The sequence below is a fragment of the Podarcis filfolensis genome (assembly GCF_964270895.1).
Source record: "Podarcis filfolensis genome assembly, chromosome: 12".
NCBI classification, from domain to species: domain Eukaryota; kingdom Metazoa; phylum Chordata; class Lepidosauria; order Squamata; family Lacertidae; genus Podarcis; species Podarcis filfolensis.
Window position 1 is genome coordinate 14494876 of NC_139614.1, and position 16198 is coordinate 14511073.

Below are 16198 nucleotides of genomic sequence, written 5' to 3' on the forward strand. Positions count from 1 at the left end.
GAAATGGGGAATGGCGTATTAATACAGTGCTACCTCGGGTTACATATGCTTCAGGTTACATACACTTCAGGTTACAGACTACGCTAACCCAGAAATATTACCTTGGGTTAAGAACTTTGCTTCAGGATGAGAACAGAAATCGTGCTCCGGCAGCATGGCAGCAGCGGGAGGCCCCATTAGCTAAAGTAGTGCTTCAGGTTAAGAACAGTTTCAGGTTAAGAACGGACCTCCAGAACAAATTAAGTACTTAACCTGAGGTACCACTGTATTGGCACTAGGAGATCTGGCTGTGACACAACCTTACCAGAAAGTTGCAGAAAACTTGAGCTGTCCATTTTAAAAGGTGGACATGTATTTAAGTGTAATGTGCGAATGTCTTCAGAATTAGATATTTTCTGTTGCAATATGTATTTGTAAAAGTCTTCTGTGATCTCTTGTGGGATAGAAAAGGCATTCATTTTCACAGACTTTATATTTGAGATATTCCTCTAAAAAATTCAGTTTTTGTTTAAAGATCTTAATTGGTTCTGCCAGTGTAACAGAAGTTAAATTAACTAGGGGGGGCGGAAACTGCAATTCCTCAAATACTTTGTGGATTGCCATTTCCCCTTTAATACTGCGGCTTAACAGCTTCATAGAACATAGTGGTACTGTTCTAAAATGAAGAACTTTCACTATCTACTTAGAGCTCTAAAGGAGAAAGACCCTCTTTTTTCTAATGTTCTGATTTTGTAATCCCAAAAGTCAACTCACACCACCAAACTACTAATGTGAGCAGATAACAGGTAAAAGGCGAAAGGAACATCTTCAATACAGGGAGAGAAACAAAGAAGGCTTTTTCCACATAGCAGCAGAGGCGGTTTTAGGGTAGCACAACTGGTTCGGCCACACTGGGCACCATGCTATAGGGGGCGCCACAACAGTGCTGTGGAAGGGAGCGTGAGAAACATGGGTGGCAAATTTTAGCGCTGTGCAGGGAACAACTGAAATTTGAGAGCCCCAAATCCACCACTGATGACAGATTTTAAATGGTCCAGCCAGTCGTATTGCTTGCTAGGGATCCCTGCAAACTGTAGTTCTGTGTGGAAGCCAGGAATATCTTTAGTGTTCTTGACACCCTCGCCAAACTACCATGCCCAGGATTTGTTGAGAGAATCTAAAACAGCTTAACTGGTGTTAAAACACATTGCGCTTAACAGCAGGTAACAAATAAAGCCCAGGGGCGTTTCCACTCTCCTGCTATTTTTGAGTGGCATTCAGTCCCATTCCAGCAAATTCAGGTTGCACAATTAAAGTTAATTTGGAGGTCTTCTGCAACAAAAAGCCACTTTCCCTAAACATCAGACCAGCAATGGTAAAGTGTGAGATAACATTTGCTTGGCCAACACCATCAAACCTCCCCACTGACGAATCAGCATGAATGCTCATTAAATAGTCAGTGTAATCTAACCTCCCTACAAATACATCAGGATGAGTGCTCAGTGAACAGTGCCCAAAAATGGTTTTTTAAGAAAACAACAATACAAAGACAAGAGGCGCTTTGGGAAGGGCTGATTCTGGTAGAGATGTGACTGGGAAACGGTTAGGTGTGCTTATGCATATTCATGTGTGCAAGCACCCCACTTCTCCCCTTCAGATTAGCCTGTCCCAAGGTGGCTTTTATTGAACAGCAACAACACAATAATAAACATGGTCCTGATATATGAATGCAAATGTAGCTCTTGGAACACTTACTAAATTATACACATGCACCTCATCAGCTCTGGCCACAAGAGTATGCTTGGAGTTTTCTTACAAATTCAGTTTTGGGTATACACCATAGGGTGCCCAGACTCTGTCCTCTCAATTTTCTCAGTTTATTATTTATACCCCGCCCATCTACGCATACCTACGCCAGAAGAGATCTTCCTTGCTCTCTCTCTAATGGCATTTCAGACTGCCATTCAAAAACTACTTAAAGCAAGCCTTTGGGCTTAGTTAGGATATGTTTTAGATATAGTCAACCAGATTTTGTGAGGGTTTTTCTTCTGCTGGTTTTGTTTCATTGCATTATCTTGCAGGTTGTAAGCTGCTTTGGGCATTGCTATGCAGTGGAAGAGTGGATTGAGAGACAATCAATCAATCAATCAATCAATCCATCCATCCATCCATCCATCCATCCATCAAATGTAGGATTCAGGCTATTAAGCTTTTTGGATTGTGCATTAGATTGCCGTGGGAACTCACTGCAGAAGCCAAGACACTGGTATAATGTGCTCCTCATTGGCCCACCCCAAATGGAATTCAGATTGTTGAACTAGCAGAACATTATTGTCAGGATTATGGAATCGCCATGCTTCACAAAACTCATCAGCGTACATTGTGCAACATAATTTGATGTACATGCCTGAGAACAGAGAAAAGCAAGAGTCTGGCTTGTTGATGGCGCACTTTAAAATCCCCTAAAATAGCTGCCCAGAAGAAATGTAGAAATGGCACAGTTGTTTCGTCAGGGTCCTCACAATGTTGTTGGACTCTGAGTCCTATCAGCGCCAGCCAGCAAATATTAGGAAAGATGGAATTTGTAGTCCAGTGACTCCTAAAGGGCCACAGACTTCCCATTCCTGCTCCAGACATTATAAACCATTTAAAATTATCCGCCAATGCAAAATTTTGCTACTCTGTCTCCTGAGCATTGGAAAATCTGCTTAACCACACCAACCAGAGACCTCACCAGGCATTTACACATGCTTTTAAGCCTCTATTAGCCTTAAGATAACTACAGAAGCATGCTCCATTGTTTGGAGCAATGTGGCCTAGCTCCCTAATTCACCTGCCACCCTCTAGTCAAGGGTTAGAAGCTTGCATCTTACAAATATGCGTATGCTGAGCTTTTCATGATGCCTAGGTATGTGCCCAGCACATACGTAGCATGGTGCTTTTACAGTGAAATTGCAGAATGTGCTGAGCTCTAAATAAGAGTCCATTGTGTTCTTTACACAGTTCTTAAAACGTCCAGAATACGTTTCAGAATCTGTAAAACTATGATAGATAGATAGATGATAGATAGATAGATAGATGATAGATAGATAGATAGATAGAGTATTTCCCCCTAACATGGACTCAAGGCGGCACACAGATAAAATAAGAACAGATAATGTATTAATGAAACTCTGCTCATTTAGTTGCTTGAACTTCTTTTCAATACAAATTGCATTTGTGTTTGTCTCACAAGCCTTTTTTATTTTAAAAAAGCTGTATGCGTGTCTGTTTGTTTAAAATGGGTTTTATTTTATTCTTAATATTTATTTTTGTATAGAATAAAACACCTTTCCAACAGTTCCTCTTATGAAAATACTGTCCATTGGAAAAAATGATCAAGATTTGTGCAAGTGTGTATGTGTGTATTCTTACAGGTGCCTTTCTTGTCAAGAATTGCCCTAGTGGGACCATTCAATAGTCTGCCCATTGCAGCAGCTGATCTGTAACACTGGGTGCTTCCATAAAGTGGTTTCTTGTGGGCTTGGTGCTGCTTTGTATGTTCACAGTGTCTACACAGCATCATCATCAAAATACTGCCTCATTTCCCTCCTCCATTTAAAATTTGGTTTTACCATTTCTGTGGGAGGTTTTTTCCTTTGCCGGATTTTCCACGGGAACAGTGAATCTAGCTAAAACAGCAAAATAATATGGGGCAGCTTCCCCGCCCCCCATGAGGACAATGACCTATGGATGCTGCACAAAAACTGCATGCGCGAGTAGCATTGAATCCCCAACGGAATCACCCACTGATTAGACCTGGAAGCATTAAGGGTATTGGAGCTCTGAGTACCAAGACTATATTCCTTTCCTTGCTCATCGTCTGCTTCAAGCAGTTTCAGTTTTAAGACCACCCTGATGGGAGCATCAGTGCATATAACCAATGTACACTCACTGTGACTTTCGCCTCCTTGGAGTTGATTGGTGCTGCAGAGGAACTCATTTGTTCTTTGAATGTTCTGCAAAAATGAAAGGGCAATCAATTAGAGAAGGCATTAGGGTCCCCTCGGACATCTTCTGCACGTGCATGCCAGATTTGTTCTGAAAAATGTGCTCCTGTCTGGTACATAAGACAGGGTCAGAAAACTTAAGGCTTTTGTTATCAGAGCATTTCCATTTTTTAAATAAAGGAAATATCTAAGTATTCTAGAAATGTTGAGCAAACTTCTCACCCCCTGCCAACTTCAAATTAAGATAAAGCTAAAAACACTAATATAGCTATCCATTAAGTAGTACAGTGGTACCTCGGGTTACATACGCTTCAGGTTACATATGCTTCAGGTTACACACTCAGCTAACCCAGAAATAGTGCTTCAGGTTAAGAACTTTGCTTCAGAATAAGAACAGAAATTGGGCTCCGGTGGCGCGGCGGCAGCAGGAGGCCCCATTAGCTAAAGTGGTGCTTCACGTTAAAAACAGTTTCAGGTTAAGAACAAACCTCTGGAACGAATTAAGTACTTAACCCGAGGTACCACTGTATTGGAATCAGCTACATGAAAAATAAGATCTCTAGCAGTGTTGATTTAGACAAAAAACATTAGTGCGGATTGGTTTCTGAATGTCTGATGTAGATTTTCAGTTTCGTTGTTCTGTGTGGGACAATGACAATAAAGATTATCATATCGTGTTGGGGTTAGAGCCAGATGCAAGGAGGCTCGCAAAATATTCAAGCAAAAAAAATACGCTCGTGACATTTAGCAGTTTATATGACATACTCCTTAAGCTAACAGGGATAGTCTTAGCTTTATGAATGTCTGTAGCTTAGAACTACTCCTAATAGCTGAAGCTACCTTCTCCATAAAATGGGGGAGGAGGCTATTTCAGTGGTAGATGCAGCATGGCATAGTGGTTAGAGACTAGGACTGTGGAGAATGTGCCAGATACAGATTTCCCCTTAGCCACGAAGGTTGCTTGGTGACCTGGGCCCAGTCATTCTCTTTCAACCTTCTCTGCATCACGGGGTTGTTGTGAGGATAAAATAGGGGAGAGAACCCTGTATGCCACTTTGAGCTCTTTGGGCAAAGGTAAACATATTATTGAGTAATAAATATAGGACACCTGCCTGTTGCATGAGGTCCTGGGTTCACTCTCCAGCTAGAGGACCTTGCTGAACTGCTGCACACCAGAACAGATGGTTTATTGGTCTGTTTCATATGTTCAAAGCCATTTTTTCATAATTTGTAGAAGAAATATACACTTATCTAATCTTACATTCTCCAGACGTCTTCTCAACATGGACCTTTTCTCTCTACTCACTGAGAGAAACTCTTTTGCCTTGTTAACTACCTGCCTTTGCATCTGGAAAGTTCTGAATATTTATACCCTTATCCTCATTGTGAGAAGCAAAGCTACAGGGAACCAGGCAGAGGGCCTTCTCGGTAGTGGTGCCCACCCTGTGGAATGCCCTCCCATCAGATGTCAAAGAGATAAACAACTACCTGACATTTAGAAGACCTCCGAAGGCAGCCCTGTTCAAAGAAGTTTTTAATGTGTGACATTTTAATGTATTTTTAATCTTTGTTGGAAGCCGACCAGAGTGGCTGGGGAAACCCAGCCAGATGGGCGAGGTACAAATAATAAATTTATTATAATTATTATTATTTATTTAAAATGTCAGCAAGTGATCTTGCTTAGTGTTCTTGCATTTGAGCTGGTATAGCAATGCAACTAAGAGGCTGAGCAATTAATTGGGAAGTCCTTGCTCTGAACATCTCCTTGCCCGTGAACTCATTTGGTGGGCTTAGGCAAGCCACACACTTGTCAGTCTTGGTCCCCCCACCTGCGACATGTGGATAGTAATACTGACTTGCCTTACACGGCTGCAGTAAAGATTGCAGCTATGTATTGGACGAGACCTGCTTTGAACACTTCAAAGCACTACACACGTCAATAAATTATTAGTACTACCGCTGTTGATGTTACTTGTACAGGCAGAGCCAAATGGTCTTTGTACACAATCATCAATAACTTTTGCATAGCACGTTCAAGTGTTCAAAGCACTTCACATTTTGTCTAGTTGCAGTCCTGTAGGATAATGTCTGCACAGTGGCAGTATTGTAGTGCAGAAGGCATGTGTATACTACCTTGATGTTCCTAGGTAGTATAAAAAGCTTCATTTTAGATCACGGGTGTCCAAACGTTTTTCAAAGGGGGCCAGATTTGATGAAGTGAAAGATGCGTGAGGGCCGACCAAAGTTGTTGTGGGGTTTTTATTATTATTATTATTTTACCCCAGGACATATACTGCCACGGGGGCTGGATTAAATCAACTGGCGGGCCAGATTAGGCCCCCGAAATGGACTTTGGACAAGCCTGTTTTAAATGCATGCCGTTGTAGTAACCAGGTAGTAGGCATGAGAGTTCAAGTAATACACAAATTTTAGAATGATTAAATTTCTATCCTGCCCTTCCTCCCAAAGGAGGTCAGGACACAGCAAACAAATAATATTAAAACAATACAATTTGCACTTAAAATATATATATTTAAAACAAATAAAAACTAGTTATGAAAGCATTTAAAAAAGCATTCTGTAACCTCACAGAAGCTAATTTCAAGGTTGCCATGGCCACTGTCTTTCAGCCATCAACCGTCTGAGTGAACCGGGATGTTTTAAAATTCCTCCTGAAAGTCAACAGTGCAAATAGGGAACTGCCACCAAGAAGGCCCTGTCACAGATCAACGCCAACTGGGCAGCAGCTTCTCCTGCCAGTCATAGGGTCAGAGACAGTTGATAATGTGGGATGCTGTAACCTAAGTCCATCGACCCTGATAGCCTCTTGTTCCAGTAATGAGTGATATGGGAAGCAATGTTTCTTTTTTTCCTTTCTTTAAAGTAGAAAATATATGGATCTATTACTGCTGCCATGTTATATGCTGCCACTAGTCCTTCTTCATTGCAGGGTAAAATATATTTGATGCTGCTCTTTAACTATGTGGCCTCTTCCTAGTGTTCTTCAAAGTTCCACCATATACATAATAATATACATATATGTTGATTATTGCTGTATCTTAGTCTGCCTCATCCCACCTTTTTAAGGTAGCCACTCACTGTTTTGGAGACTCCATATTTTCCCATCGTCCTGACTGAAGATCCCATCCCTTTGAACTTTACAAAGTGAAACTGGAAGCAGCGCGGTCACCAATAGTTGCAGCCAGGTTAGCTCACAGCTTGCTGGATGACGCATATAATCTTGTCCACTCCAGTTTTTAAAAATTATTTTTTTGAGTGAATTCCCTTAAGCTTCACATCTCTCTGAAATTAGCCTTCAGTCCTCAGAGTTACTTAGGGCTTGCCATATCTGCATAACCCATTGAGACGCTTCGTGAAAATAGCGGCGCCATCGGTGTGCAAAACATCATTGCTCTACTGCGGTGCGTCGGCTCCCTCCTGTCAACCTAGCAGTTCGAACGCATTACCAGCACGGGTAGATACATAGGTACTGCTGTGGCGGGAAGGTAAATGGCATTTCCATGTGCTCTGGTTTCTGTCACGGTGTTCCATTGCGCCAGAAGCGGTTTAGTCCAGCTGGCCACATAACCTGAAAAAGCTGTCTGAGGGCAAACGCTGGTTTCCTCAGCCTGAAAGCAAGATGAGTGCCGCAACCCCATAGTCGCTTTTAACTGGACTTAACAATCCAGGGGTCCTTTACCTTTTCCCTATCAGCTCCTTATAGCAGACAAATTTGACTTCCTCTCATTGGTGGCGAGGGAATTCAAAGCCCGTTTGACTGGAAAGAACTTGGCGTCAGGCCTAGTGATGGAAAAGAAGATACACTAGAAGTATTGGCGGGGGGCTCTGAGGAAGGCCTGAGTGGCTGGGCAACCCAGCCAGATGGGCGGGGTAAAAAAATAAGATTATTATTATTATTACTATCTACAGCCAGGTCCCCAGCGGGAGTCACAGGTATTGACACCTGTTCTGGGCCCTTCCTGTCTCTAGGATCCAGACCTGTGGAGCAGCTGTAGGGGACAGTCAGGAAGCACCCCATTATTCATTTGCCCCCCAGAATGTTCTAGAGCAATGCTCTCGCAGGGCATTGTGGGTAATTACCATTCTGAGTGGCTTGCAGCCACTTGCTGCAGGTAGCAGCACCTCTGCCGCCTGTCGCCGTGGCAACCCAGTGACGTCTGAGGGAGCCCATGAAGAACACTTCGCCAGGCAGCTGGAGGCTAATAATAATAATAATAATAATAATAATAATAATAATAAAAAATTATTATTATTATTTATACCCCGCTCATTTGGCTGGGTTTCCCCAGCCAGTCTGGGTGGCTCCCAACAGAATATTAAAAACGCGATAAAACATCAGACATTACAAACTTCCCTAAACAGGGCTGCCTTCAGATGTCTGCTAAAAGCCAGATAGAAAGCTGACTGGGAAGAGAGCCCAGGAGGCAGGGTGGCTACAGGAAATATAGGCAGCGAGCGAAAAGGAGGGGAGCCTGAGGAACGGAGGGAAGAGACCCATCTCTGTGGAGAAAGAGGTGGCAAGAAACCAGGAAGAGTCATGCACTGCAGGAATGGAAGAATAGGGCCCAAAGACTGGCCCGGTGCCAGATTTCTTAAATTAACTTGAAATAAGGTGGATTTCTAGTAACTACTGGATATATTAAAATAGCACAGGTGTCCATGCAGGTCTTTGGAGCATTTCACGGTTCACCTGTCTGAAACTTGAAAAAAGGATTTGTTTGTAATTGCCTGGCCTACTTCCTCCAGCAGCTACAGACTGACCGTCTCTTGGTAACATTTAGGGTACAATCTGTAATTGGTAAACTGTGTTTCCGTGTGCTCTGGCTTCTGTCACGGTATCCCGTTGCGCCAGAAGCGTTTAGTCATGTTGGCCACATGACCCGGAAAGCTGTCTGTGGACAAATGCCGGCTCGGTTGGCCTGAAAGCGAGATGAGGACTGCAACCCCATAGTCGCCTTTGACTGGACTTAACCGTCCAGGGGTCCTTTACCTACAATCCGTAATTCTCAATATCTGTCAACTCAGTAGAAAAGGTATGGATAGTATGAGTCAAAAGTGTACAGGTGCTGAGGCATAATTCTGTTATAATTCACACTTTCCAGAGCTGATTCCTGATTATTTCTGGTCTGGATCACACATGCATTTTCACCATTTAACCACAATGATGTTCAAATGTGAATGGGCCAACCTGGCTGTGACATCATATTGCATCTTCTCTGAGACTGTGTGTACGCCAGAGTGTTCTGTTGTGCTTTTGTGAACATTTGTCCACACAAGAGCCGCTTCAACTGAAGTCTCTCAATGTCCACACTAGTGGATGGCACTCAGTGGGGAATGTATATGAATGTGTGTTGTTGTCCTGTCCCCTCAGTTAGTAGTAGTAGTAGTAGTAATAATAATAATAATAATAATATAATAATAATAATAATAATAATTTTTATTTATACCCCGGCCTCCCCAGCCAGGACCAGGCTCAGGGCGGCTAACAACCAATAATAAAAACAAGTTGATTAAAATACAATTTAAAAGATTAAGATACAACATTAAACATTAGGGTGCAATCTCTTCATAGGAGGAGAAAGGAAAAAGAAAGAGGAGGAGGAAATCAAACTGATTCTAAGCCAAAGGCCAGGTGGAACAACTCTGTCTTACAGGCCCTGCAGAAAGAGATCAGATCCCGCAGGGCCCTGGTCTCAAGAGACAGAGCGTTCCACCAGGCCGGAGCCAGTGTTGAGAAGGCCCTGGCTCTGGTTGAGGCTAATCTAACTTCCTTAGGGCCCGGGTCCTCTAGGGTGTTGCTATATATGGACCTTAAGGTTCTCCGTGGGGCATACCCGTAGGTATGAGGGTCCTGGGCCGTGAAGGGCTTTAAAGGTCAAAACCAGCACCTTAAATCTGACCCTGTACTCCACCGGAAGCCAATGCAGCTGGAAAAGCACTGGGTGAATAGTACTTTCCCCACCCTTCCTGAGTTTCAGAAACTTAAGCATGCATGCAAGTACTTGTTACCTTGTACTTAAATATTTGAAGTACAAGTTTTCTGCTTGTGCATATACAGGGCTTGCATAAAGCAGTGGGTTTTTAAAAAGTGTTTGTTATAATTTTAATTTTGTAAATCACAGGGTGAATATGGATCACGGCTTCCCTGGATTTCAGATCCAGTGCAGAAAGGGGGCAAGGTTCTCCTTGCATTGTCCTGCTAATGATTGATTGATAGTTTATCACATGGTTATATATATACGTAGATAATTTCGTTGCTCTTTATTCATTCATAGTCTCCATTCTCGACCCCCCTCACCTGGGTGTAAGCCCCATTGAATTAAATAAGAAGGACTTCTGAGTGGACATGGTTAAGCAATCCATCAGTTCTGCTGATGGGTTGGGTCCAGTCTTACAGAAGACGGACTGAAATCATGGCAATTAGTTAGTTGCGATCTAATAATGTGAAATACATCTATAGTTTGAAAATAAAGTGGTGAAAGTTGCTGTTTGCACCTCCAAAAACAAATTTCTTAGTTCAGATGCAGTAATAAAAAGCTGACCAAATGATAGTTGTATTTAACTTAAATCCTACTGATTTCAGTAGGCCTGCTCTAAAGGATAAGTTAAGTCTGGATCCAACGCTATGTGTGTATGGAATTAATACAATACTTACAAATACTTGGGATTCTTTACAGATCTTTGTGCTTTGCAGGTCAACACCCCCTACTTTTACTTCCAGTGTACTTTCTCTTCACTCCTGATACAGTGGTACCTCGGGTTACATATGCTTCAGGTTACAGACTCCGCTAACCCAGAAATAGTACCTCGGGTTAAGAACTTTGCTTCAGGATGAGAACAGAAATCGTGCTCCAGCGGCGTGGCAGCAGCAGGAGACCCCATTAGCTAAAGTGGTGCTTAACAGTTTCAGGTTAAGTACGGACCTCCGGAACGAATTAAGTACTTAACCCGAGGTACCACTGTACTGAATTCTGGTACAGTATTGATATCCAGTCTGCAGTGCTGCATTTTTTATCTGGCACTCCATCCATGTAGGGCTAACAGCTGCCAGAGAGATCTACTCAATGCTGTTCTCCCAGAAAATGCTTCTGAATATTGAACACTTTGCACAAAAAATTGTTTCTGAAATTTAGAAAAGGGGTCTAGCCATTTATCTTCCCTTAATTCAGTATTACTCACTAACAGTGCAACAAAGGACCAGCGGCAAATACTTCCCATCGCTTTAAGCAAACAATTGCAAGTTGAAGATCAAAGGAATAGTTAACACCCCCCACCCTGAGTCACTTTCTCCATTGCAGTTGAGGTTCACTTATATTATTCTGCCATATTATTCTCCCCCAAAGGGGAAATCCTACTAACACATATTTTTTTCTTCTTCCTGTCTTTGTACTCACCCCCCAAATCCAAGAATCGAAATCATAGAATTGTAGAATTGTAGAGGGGGAAGGGAACCCAAATTATATTTACGGTAGGTGCTGTTGGATTCTTTGGATTTGGGGATGAGTAGTAGTAATAATAATAATAATAATAATAATAATAATAATAATAATAATAATAATAATTTATTTATATCCTGCCCTCCCCAGCTGAAGCCAGGCTCAGAGGAACATAGGAAGCTGCCTTTTACTGAGTCAAGTAAAAGGCAGCTACTAGTAGTGGCTCTGCAGAGTCTCAGATGGTGGAAGAGCATTCCTAGTACTACCTGTAGATGCCGGGAGTTGAACCCAAGACCTTCTGCATGTAGCGCAGATGCTCTAACACTGGGCTACAGTAGAGAGGATGAAGAATGGAATATAGGCAGACCTTGGAGATTTTGCAGGTTTTGTTCTATTTTATTTTAGAATTATTTTTTTTCCAATACAGTGGTACCTCGGTTTAAGAACAGTCCTGCTTATGAACGATTTGGTTTACGAACTCCGCAAAACCGGAAGTAGTGTCCAGGTTTGCAAACTTTACCTCGGTCTACAAACGGAAGCCAAACGGTGGAAGGGCACCAGTGGTGGGAGGCTTCATTAGGGAAAGTGCGCCTCAGTTTAAGAATGGTTTCAGTTCCAGAACAGACTTCCGGAACAGATTAAGTTCATAAACCGAAGTACCACTGTACAAAGTTATAAAAATCCAAATTTATAACCATATACAGAGAATTCTCTGAATCTCAGGACTCCGCCCCCCCGCCCCGTTTTAAACATTTAAAACTGCGTCTTCTTCCAAACTCTTAACTTTTATATTAATCCATCTTGTCCATGGTAATTGTTACACCACAAGTGAAATCAAAATCCTGCCAGTGTTTCCATCTGCTTACAGTGGTCTCTTAGATAACTCACAAATTTTTCCTATTCTTTTGTAAAGTTTTTATCCTCTTGGTTCCTGAGTTTTCCAGTCAGCTTTGCCATTTCGGCATAGTCCATCAGCTTGGTTTGCCATTCTTCTCTGATAGGAACTTTGTCTTCTTTTCATCTCTGGGCTAATAGCATCCAAGCGGCCGTTCCGTTGGGATGTCAGTACCTGTAATTCCTATTAAAAAAGCTTCTGGGGTTTTTTTAACAAAAGTTATTTTAAACATTTTTTTTTTCATTTCATTATATATCATCTCCCAGAAAGCTTTTACCATCTTACAGGTCCACCACATATGGTAAAAGGAACCTTCTTTTTCTTTACATTTCCAGCAGGTATTTGTACTTGTCCTATACATTATTGCCTGCTTAGTAGAAGTAAAATACCACCATTACATCATTTGCAGGTTCTGTTCTAGACCACTGCAATAAAAGTGAATATCACAATAAGCAAGTCACACCATTTTTTCGGTGCATATAAAAGTTACGTTTACACTATACTGTAGTCTGTTAAGCCAGGCGCCTCCTGGCTGCAGGGGCAGGAGGGGGAAGAACCTGACTCCAGCATCAGCCGGCTCCAGTCCTGTGGTCAGAAGATGGGTGGCAGCAGAGGGGGACTTCCTTCCCCTGGAAGCAGCTAGGCTGCCTGCAGCTCCACCCGCGTCCTCGTAAGGAGCAATATTCATGAAGTGCAAGAAATCAAAGCGCAATTAAGTGAGGTGTGGCTGTACATAATAAACTCAGAGGTGGTTTTTTTGCACCTTCTGGGGGCTCTTAGGTTGCAACTGGAGGATTATCTTCTATACCAGGGTTTCCCAAACTTGGGTCTCCAGCTGTTTTTGGACTACAACTCCCATCATCCCTAGCTAGCTGGAACAGTGGTCAGGGATGATGGGAATTGTAGTCCAAAAACAGCTGGAGACCCAAGTTTGGGAAACTATTCTACACTTTTAAATTTCCTAGTGACTAAAGACACAAAGCACTAGAACTTCTCTCACTCAGCTTCTACAAACTTTAACTGGCTTTGGTAACTCAGCATTTACTGTTGCTATAGACACTATATCTTCACTGGCATGTAGAAAGGAGAGGCGTCTCTCAGTTCGTGCTGGGATTTAGAGATGCAGAGAGTTTCTCCTGCTGCTTCAAGTGTCTCGGAGCCTTGGAGTAAAAAGCTGACCCTTTCTCAAGCTTTCTGCACGTATTCAATAATTTGGGAGAGACGTGTTGGTTGTTCATCCTGTCCAGCATGAAGTGAAAGGCATCTCCCGCCTTGGATGTTTTCTGCTTTGCAATGAGCACCCAGGAAGGGAGATGATATTATTATTGTCATTGTCGTCGTCCTTATTTCAATTTATATACCACCCTTTATCCAAGGATCCCATGGTGGTGTACAACATTAAGAATGTAGTTTATACAGCGTAATAATAAAAACATAATACAAAGCATAATAATACACAGTTCAGTGGTACCTCTGGTTATGAACGCTTCAAGTTACGAGCTCCACTAACCTGGAAGTAGCTGCTCCTAGTTGCAAACTTTGCCCAAGGATGCGAACGGAAATCGTGCGCCAGAGGCCCCATTAGCGAAAGGGCGCCTCAGGATAAGAACGGTTTCAGCTTAAGAACGGACCTCCGGAACAAATTCAGTTCGTAACCAGAGGTACCACTGTATAATAATGAAATAATCGTCCCCCCCTCACATTTAACGGGGCATAGATTATTTAATGGCCAAAGGTCTGGGTGAGGAGGAATGTTTTCATCTGGCACCTAAAGACATGTAATGATGGTGCCAGACAAGCCACTTTGGGGAGAGCCTTCCACAGATGGGGAACCACCCATTCTTGTGTTGTCACCCTCTGAACCTCTTGAGGAGGGCGGGAGGGACATAGGGAAGGGCCTTGAATGACAAGTGCAGTGTCCTGGCCGGTTTGTATGGGGAGAGGCGGCTCTTAAGATATTGAGCTCCTGAGCCATGAAAGGTTTTATAGGTCAGCACCAGCACTTTAAATGGGGCCCAGAAACTAATCGGTACAGTGGTTCCTTGGTTCTCAAACTTAATCCGTTCCGGAAGTCCGTTCCAAAACCAAAGCTTTCCAAAACCAAGATGTGCTTTCCCATAGAAAGTAATTCAAAATGAATTAATCCATTCCAGACTTTTAAAAACAACCCCTAAAAGAGCAATTTAACATGAATTTTACTATCTAACGAGACCATTGATCCATAAAATGAAAGCAATAATCAATGTACTGTACTATAAAAAAAGACAATATTGTAGAGGATAAAAATGAAAATTTATTTATTTTTCTTCCCTGCACTGATAGTCATTGTTTGGATGGGGGCTTTTATCCATTTCTGCAGTCACACAATCAGTCAGTAGCTGAACTAGATTCCACTCAGTCACAAAAACAAATTAACCAAAAAAGCCTCAAAAACAAAAACGTAAATTAAATAGCAAAAACAAAAGCACCAAACAGAAGTCTGTTTGACTTGTGAAATGTTCGAAAACCAAAGCACAGCTTCTGATTGGTGCTGGCACCCCAGAAACAATAGCCAACAGCTGCATCAGATGTTCGGCTTCCGAAAAACTTTCAAAAACTGGAACACTTCTGGGTTCTCGGCGTTTGGGAACCAAAGTGTTTGAGAACCAAGGTGTTTGAGAACCAAGGTACCACTGTATTAAAGTGCTAAGTAACTAGAGACAGGTGGCTGCCAAAAAGGAATTGGTAGTCACTGTTGGGCCCCCCAGCCAGTCACGGCCATTGGTGGAGGCTTGCCCTGAACCCCTTTGTCCTCTTCCTCTCCTGTCTGTTGCAGTGAGCAGGACTTGGGGAGCAGAGTGGATAAAAATGGCCAGGATGCTTCGTTGCCGCCTCCTGATTCAGCAGTAAAGGTGCAGTCTGGGAGCCTTATGGCTTTCATCAGTTTGAGAGCTGCCACCTGTCCACTTTCCTGGATGGTTATTCTCTGCTTGGAAGGGTGCATGTTGCAGTCCCTCTGTACCAAGATGTTAACTGGCTGAACCTGGATTGAGCTTCTGCACCATCATGTTTCCAGTAAGCCTCCATAATTGAATTGCTGGGTATGTGGAATCATCTCACAGGCCTGTTTGCACAACTCAGCTTCAGGTGAAACTTCTCTTGCAGCCTGCATTTGAAATTTGCCAGGCGCCGGGTGCATTTTGCACCTGGCTATCAGCCACTTGCAACCCAGTGAAGATGCCCAAGTGCCAGAATGGCGCTTGAGGTCTCCATCCTCTGGAGGTGCATCGTGCCTGGGGACTCTTGGATCTTGACTGTTTTCACACACTAATACCACATCCTGTAGAGTTCTACACAGTCCTTTGTAGCGCAGCGTAACTTTTAGGGTGAATATCGACAGGTAGAGCCAGTCTGCATCATCTGTCTCGTTAGAGACCTTGGCTCACATTAAAGTTTTGTGGGGATGGTGCACTAGGCCATGACCCATCCTTGTGCCCTGCCAGTGTGTTTAGCCATCATATTTGATCAGATTGTCCAGAGAGCTAAACTGAATGATCATCCAAGCCCATAGTGGTCTCTGGAAACCTGCTTTGGCAATCGTTTTGTCTGTAAATAAATTAAGGTGTGCAGTGGCTCCCTACCATTCATTTGCTGGACTACAACTCCCATCATTCCTGGCCATTCATAATGCTAGTATTTCAGGATCAGGCTTTTTGCACACAGCTGTAAGCTTCTATAAAGCCATAAGCTTCCATGCAGGTTGGTAGTGACACACAAACACAAAATGTGAAATTGTGCACCTGACGCCATTTCCATGCCGTTTCCTTGCATTTTGCACCTGGACAGAATTTTAACCGCAAGTCTTCTGTCCTTCCTGGAAATGTTGTTGGGGGTTTTTA

General features: G+C 42.8%; 1 protein-coding gene and 1 long non-coding RNA gene across 2 annotated transcripts in view; one reads left to right on the plus strand and one right to left on the minus strand.

Moving 5' to 3' along the window:
• The window catches only part of LOC310745569 (uncharacterized protein), a 109096-nt gene extending 101328 nt beyond the window's left edge, over positions 1-7768 (minus strand). Inside the window, exons 1-2 of the mRNA XM_083578387.1 lie at positions 7068-7768; positions 3914-3977 (exon numbers count right to left, since the gene is read on the minus strand). Coding sequence (XP_083434513.1) covers positions 3914-3977; positions 7068-7084 — 81 coding nt within the window. The 5' untranslated portion in view covers positions 7085-7768. The remainder of the gene's footprint in view (positions 1-3913; positions 3978-7067) is intronic.
• Positions 1-16198, plus strand: part of LOC310745585 — a 106309-nt gene that overhangs the window by 7199 nt on the left and 82912 nt on the right. The window lies entirely within an intron of this gene.